Raw genomic sequence first — 7,060 nt, 5'->3', positions numbered from 1 at the left:
GTGTGTATGTGTGTGTGTGTGTGTGTGTGTGTGCATTCCAACCCTGCTAGTCTTAAGTGTTGAAATATTGGTGAGCAAAAGTGTGTGTTTGTGTTATTCAATTCAATAACCTTTATTTAAACTCGAAGGACACTGAGGTTATGTTAGTCCAGACGTGTGTATGAACTCAGTACTCCAGTGTGGATGCAGTTACTAGCTAAACTGTACTGTAGGTAATGGACGGTAGTGACACAGACACAGTCTCTCCCTCTCTCTCTCCCTCCCTCCCTCCCTCCCTCCCTCCCTCTCTCTCTCTCTCTCTCCCTCCCTCCCTCTCTCTCTCCCTCTCTCTCTCTCTCTCTATCTCTCCCTCCCTCCCTCTCTCTCTACTCTCTCTCTCTCTCTCTCTCTCTCTCTCTCCCTCCCTCCCTCCCTCCCTCCCTCTCTCTCTCTCTCTCTCCCTCCCTCCCTCTCTCTCTCCCTCTCTCTCTCTCTCTCTCTCTCTCTCTCCCTCCCTCTCTCTCTCTCCCTCCCTCTCTCTCTCTCTCTCTCTCTCTCTCTCCCTCCCTCTCTTTCTCCCTCTCCCTCACTCCCTCCCTCTCTCTCTCTCTCTCTCTCTCTCTCTCTCTCTCTCTCTCTCTGCAGGTCTGTGTACGCTAGTCTCTGTGTCCTGGTACGCCACTCAGGTGTCCTATCAGTTCTTTAACCCAAACACACCAATCAACGCCAGGTAAATACACGCACGCACGCACACACACACACACACACACACACACACACACACACACACACACACACACACACACACTTGCGCACACGCACACACACGCACGAACACACACACACACACACACACACACACACACACACACACACACACACATACACCTTAATGGTTACACACATGCTTCACGTTGATCCTGATCCTCCTCCCATTCTCCTCTCTTCTCCTGTGCAGGTATGAGTTTGGCTCCGCCCTTTTTGTGGGATGGGCGGCGGCCAGTCTGACAGTACTTGGCGGGTCCTTCCTGTGCTGCTCCTGCTCCAATGAGGAAAGACGAGGGCAGCAATACTACCGCCAATCACAGCCTTCCACAGCCAGGGAGTACGTGTAAACCCCGCCCCCTTCCAGCCGCCACCCAAACAGGGAGCAGAGGACAAGCTTGGCTCCACCCACTTTCACCCCAATTACACCTGTTTAAAGCTTGACTCTGACGCACACACACACACACACACACACACACACACAGACACACACACACACACACACTGTTCATCAACTATCCTTACTATGTTAGAATCTCTTAATGGTGTAGAGGCTTTTTACTGTACAAACATTCATAACTTATTCATGAGGAGAAAAGTATTTCATTGAGGAGATAGTGATCTAGCTCAATTATTTTTTATAGCTTTTCTTATGAATGGAAACTTTCATCGTCATAAATTAACCTACTGAACGTTAACGCAGCTGCTTGAATCTGACCCTGAAACATTAGAAACAGCTGCTTGCTTGCTCAGTTACTGCACTTTATAAGAGAAGCAACGAACCAAAATGGTGTGTAAAGTGTTGGTGTATCGGTATAAAAGACTAACACCCAAGTTATAGAAAAAAACAGAAAATAATAAGAAAAAAAGAATCTTTGGTAGAAGTTCTTGTGTCAGAGAGAGAAAGGGGACTGAACAAGTTACAAAACAGCCTATAGTGAATAACTGACTAAAGTAGATCACGCCAACCAAAAGTAGACCTAAACAACAACAAGATGACATGTCTAAACAGACAGTTTGTTTGTTTGTGACATTAGCCTGTCCTGTGCTTCCTGGCTGGAGCTACATGCATTTGCTGCTTCCATGTTGTGCGTCCGTTACGACGACGCTGTGTCTTTAACAGAGACCGTGCTGGAGTGTCAGGCCTTTCACACTCCCCTGGTGCAGCTCTGTGTGGGCTGGCCTCTCGCCACGCCCGAGACGCGCCGCGTAAATCACCACCTCTCTGACTAGAGAGAAGCGCTCCGCCACTACTGTGGGAAACAGGCTTGGCCAAGAACGCCACGCTCATTCCTAAAAACCCCGGCCCACAAAAACATGTCAGTGAACTAGGTCACTCTGACCTACTTTTAAGGCACAGATTAGAACAGAAAAAATAGTTGTTGAAAAAATAAGGCCTACCTGTACCTTCAGCTCGTAGGACTGAACAACGACAAAAAGAACACATGAAGTACAGGATTGGGAGGTGGAAGGCCTGATCTCAGTCTCTGTCATGAGTGGCTAAGTATGCGATGTGTGACGCTAGTTAGCGACCATTGGGTGACCATCATTGCACACCTCATTGTCATTTCCATTCATTAACATTAATGTGTGCACTGTGCTCAAAGGCTTAGTTACAACGGTCTCAGGTGATTGAAACCATCTCCAAACACGTTACCTAGTCATCATTCTGAGTCTAGCACTGTAAAACCAGAGTAAACTAGAGAGAATGTTTGTTTTGAAGCTCTGTTCACTATTCAACATCATCCTTGTAAACCTAAGCTACTGTGGAAGCTACTGGGTAATATAAATACCATTCATTGAATAAATCGTATCCAATGTTAAGTATGTACATCATGTACAGTTCACAGTTACTGTAGCTTTGAGCTAAAATGGCGCTGTCGCAAAATGCAAGAACAGGTGAAGGACTATTGTTTGAAACCCCAGAACACTTACCCTTGCATAAATGCGCTCCTGAGTCTGGCTCTCCACCAAACTATACTGTAGGCCTACTTTCATTGTCCTCCATCCAATGAAATTAGATTTATTTTTGTCTCCAGACTTTCTATATTATTAAGTTCTCTAACCCATGTCTTCTAAAATATAGGTATAGGTAGGTATACCTAGAGAGGTATGGGTACAGTCTCTGTCCCCCTGGTTAGTGTGGTATGTGTTGTTCTAAATAGGTTAGTATCAGGGTTAGGTGCATTGTGGGTACAATTACTTATCACAACATAGGTCAGATGACTCTGGCTAGGTCAAATATGTTTTCCAGCCATCACCATTTTAATGATGCTGTTAGATGGGGAGTTTGTGAGGTTTAGTCAGACAGTACAGAGCAGCTCTCTCCACATGACATTGATGTAAGTGAAGAGAGACTCGCGCTTGTGATGAGGAGTCTCTCTGAACGGCTCGGACGCACGCAGCTCTGTGAAGCTACTGGAACTCTGGAGTTCCGCGTTCTCTGCCTGAGATGCACTTTGAGTAAGAAGCAGGGCAAATGTAACACAATTGTCTGAAGTTATGTATCTATCATACTACACCGAATCCTTTCATGTAGCTGCACACGGTCGACATGTAAAAAAGCTCACAAGTCAATATGGTGCTCTCTGCTTCCATGATTGGAGTGTGGTCATTCACTCAGAGACTTGGGTGAAGTTTGCTCGATATGGACCGCGAGTAGAAACAAAACGCACACAGCTCATAGAGCACAACCACCAGTTCCAATACTGCTCGCCCACAGTTCACAGTTTGCATAGAGAATGAATGAGGAAATGTATTTTGCTCCTGAGCCTAAGTGAACAGCGTCAATGGGTGGTTATTCTCAGTGCTTATAACAGCACTAATTGAGTCCAAATTGCCCAAAACAAGGCTATCTAGACGCAGAGAGGAATTCAATGATGCCCACTTCTTGACAATTGGTCGATTTTACTGATAGATCAACAGGAAGACGGCCAATTTCATTCAACAGCTGTGCATGATTATGACCTCCATCGTGGGTGAGGGACGACAGGTTCACTGCGCACTTGAGATAGAGAGAGAACGTTTGTTGCTCTTCCGTTTAACCAAGCCATTAACCTTTCCTAAGAATAGTTTCCTTTGCCCCATTTTGTGGTCCTCTGGTCCTTGTTCTTGGAAAGGCCTTTGTTAGTGGAGTGTTCCATTCTGCTCAGAGGGGGGTGGTGGGGGGGAGGTTAAGTCTGTAGAGTGTTCTGAGTCTTCTGATAAATGAAAGGGGGTAGTGAACCGTTACCAGACTGTCAACAGCAGATGTACTTTAAGAGTCATTAGAATGAAAAACATGACCCACCAGAACGGCTTCTCCACAGATAAACAGTGACATTAAATAGCATTTCAAAGTATATGTCTTTAAAAAAAAAAAAGACGTGGTCTGAAACTTCAGTGAATCAAAGCAAACTTTCAGAACCATACATTTAGCAACAGCATATACTACCTCCATGATAAAGTTCACACAACAAATCATCCATCATGCTGTGATTCACCAGACTGAAATTACTATTACTATCTTTTTACTGCTTGCCTGCATCAAGTATCTCCACTTGGTTGCCAACCAATGAGCTTTCTATCACCATATCAACCAATGAGCTTCCTATCACCATATCAACCAATGAGCTTTCTATCACCATATCAACCACCACTCACTCACAAACACTACATTCCAGCTCCATCTTCACTCTGTTGCTAACCAGCTTGCATGTAGCATCACCCACTCATTTCCCAGTATGTCCTCAGCATCAAGCGCTCATCCACTCTCTAACAACCCCGAGCTGTTGTGAGGATCAGTGAGGTCTTGATGGGTCTTCTCCCCTCCTCTCCACTAACGCTGTTCTTCTCTGCCTGTCTTCTTGTCTCCTCTGATTCAGGGCAGAGTTGTTGAGTGAGACTAGTTTCCCTGACTGACCAACCCCCCGCCTTTTATCCAGGACTGTCCGAGTTCCCGTCACTGTCTCCCCCCTTTCCCCTGTGTCTTCCTAGATCCAGATTGTGGACCCGTCTCTCCTCTATAGCGTCTCTCCCCACGCCCCTTCCTTCCCCTCTCTAGATGTGTCTGCACCTGTGTCAGTCTCTCTTATTAAATTATACGGGAAAGCAAAGCTTGGCTCCTCCCACCCCCCCCCCCCCCCTCCACTGAGCCTGTTTGTAAATATGGACTCTTAAAGGATAAGTATGGTTAGGTGTTTCTAGACCCTCCCTTTAAGACTGGAGGTGTGTTTACTCCGCTCTGGCCTGTGAACCCTCTACTAGAAAACTCCATTGTGTTACTCTATCCTTTATTTACTCAGTAACTGTTTGAGTAAAATTCTCGTCATGTTCTTGTGTTGATTCACTGATATCCTATGATTTCTGGGTCTTGTCGATGTGCGTTTAGTTTTTGTTCTCTGTGAATACGAGTGTACATTTACTGAAACATGTTTTTTTCCTTTTGAATTGCAGACCAAATGTTAAAAGTACCCCACCAGAGAAAAGGGAGCAGTACTTGTAGTATGGGCGAGTCCTCTGGCCTTACCATGGTTTAGATTCTGCCAACGCACAAGACACTCTCTCTGAGAAGGAAAAACAGACAAGGCTAACGAGTCCCAACTATGAAAAGATTCATATTCACACGCCTTTTTAATAGTAGCTATTGCAACTTTTTGTTTAAGAATTCATGAGGTACCCATGTGCCAAATATTTCATAGTCTCTTTTTTAACTACATGGAGTTGTACAAAATTAGTTTCTTGGAGCAGTGTTATGCAATGTGCGTGAATTGAAGCAGTAATATTCCTATAAAATAGACAGAGATGTTTACATCTGTCTTGTCTGTGTTTTCTCCAGGAGACTGCTACAGTATTCAGGGCTTTTGTTTCTGGAACATGTTCAAGTGGTCAGGTGCACTTATCACCTAGTCTACAGTCTTTCTACTACATTATATAATGTTCTACTACAGTGCCTTATAACACAAGAGTGGGTGTGTGTACATGTATGTTTTCGACTAGCATACATGGATTCCACAGTGCCACATGCAGTCTGAGTGTTGTGTTTTGTAAACCGTTCCCCTTTGTGCCAAACCATATCCGTATATCTTTATTTCTTGCATTAGATGTGTCGTTTAGACAAAACATTGCCTCTAGTCAGATATCTGAACATCTGTACAGTACTGTATACCACTTTGAAACATTCCTGAAGCTCCCACACTTATATCTCTGATGCCACTCTTTCTAAAAAGCCGCGTGCGATGTTTGAAAGTAGCCCGGATTGAGGATGTATATGATATATATACACATGCATTCTGCTCAGCTATAAGTGCCAATATGATTCGATGAATGAAGAAAGTGTTGTTTTGATGATTGTGAGCGATGTACTGTCCCCTGTGTCTTCGGGACAGCTCCCTTACTAAGGCACGGACAGTCTGCTGTTCAAATGTCTTTTCTGTTGCCTACATGTATTTACCATGCATTTTGATCTCATTTCTGTATCTAATCTTCATCATTATGTGACGATCATCTCATTTAAAGGATACCCCTGTCTGTTTCTTTTAGAATAAAGTAAACAAAAAAACATGTCATTGTAGCCGTTATTGTCTTGGAAAATAATTGTCATCTTACCCACACACACAGCATCACATCTACACACACGCATACGCATACGCAAACGCGCACACACACACACACACACACACACACACACACACACACACACACACACACACACAAGAAAACACACTTGCAAGCACACTCACGCATGCGCGCACACACACACACACATACACACACACACACACACACACACCACACACACACACACACACACACACACACACACACACACACACAGTCATTTGAGGGTAGTCATGAGGAGTGTGAGTTGGAGTTCAGATACTATTTCACACCTCCTTACACACTGGTCTTACACACACCCTCTGGAAATAACCTCTTGGAAATACCTCTCCAGCACCCTGTCGTTCGGTAATTACAGACTGGTGAATTCCAGTTCTGCTTCAGAGGACCTGGCATGCATTCAGAGGCTGACTAAAAGCTAACAAGCACATTTCAGTATATTGTTTGTGAGGTGCCACTCACAGATTCAGGTACAAAACAAAGTTAACAGATTGTTTTGCCATCTAACCTTTAAAAGCATCAGAAGAGGATCGTTGTAATGGTGCTGGGTAGGAACACAGCAGGTCTGTTCTGCTCTGGTCGGGATAGATGTGGAGGTTTAACTGCAGGTGGAAGCTCAGTCAGATCTGTCAGGTTGAGATCAGCTTAGCTTAGTGGGAACAGAGAACGGATGTGAAGTCTCACACACACCCGAGATGTGCAGAAGGACTAGCTGCCC

At 44.7% G+C, this 7,060-nt stretch overlaps 1 protein-coding gene across 1 annotated transcript in view; it reads left to right on the top strand.

Moving 5' to 3' along the window:
- The window catches only part of cldn19 (claudin 19), a 14,664-nt gene extending 8,425 nt beyond the window's left edge, over positions 1-6,239 (top strand). Inside the window, exons 3-5 of the mRNA XM_084440579.1 lie at positions 625-709; positions 938-1,084; positions 5,179-6,239. Of these exons, the coding sequence (XP_084296705.1) occupies positions 625-709; positions 938-1,084; positions 5,179-5,227 (281 nt within the window). The 3' untranslated portion in view covers positions 5,228-6,239. The remainder of the gene's footprint in view (positions 1-624; positions 710-937; positions 1,085-5,178) is intronic.
- The last annotated feature ends 821 nt before the right edge of the window (positions 6,240-7,060 follow it).

The sequence above is a fragment of the Borostomias antarcticus genome (assembly GCF_949987555.1).
Source record: "Borostomias antarcticus genome assembly, chromosome: 7".
NCBI lineage: Eukaryota > Metazoa > Chordata > Actinopteri > Stomiiformes > Stomiidae > Borostomias > Borostomias antarcticus.
This window is presented reverse-complemented; position numbering and strand designations above follow the sequence as displayed.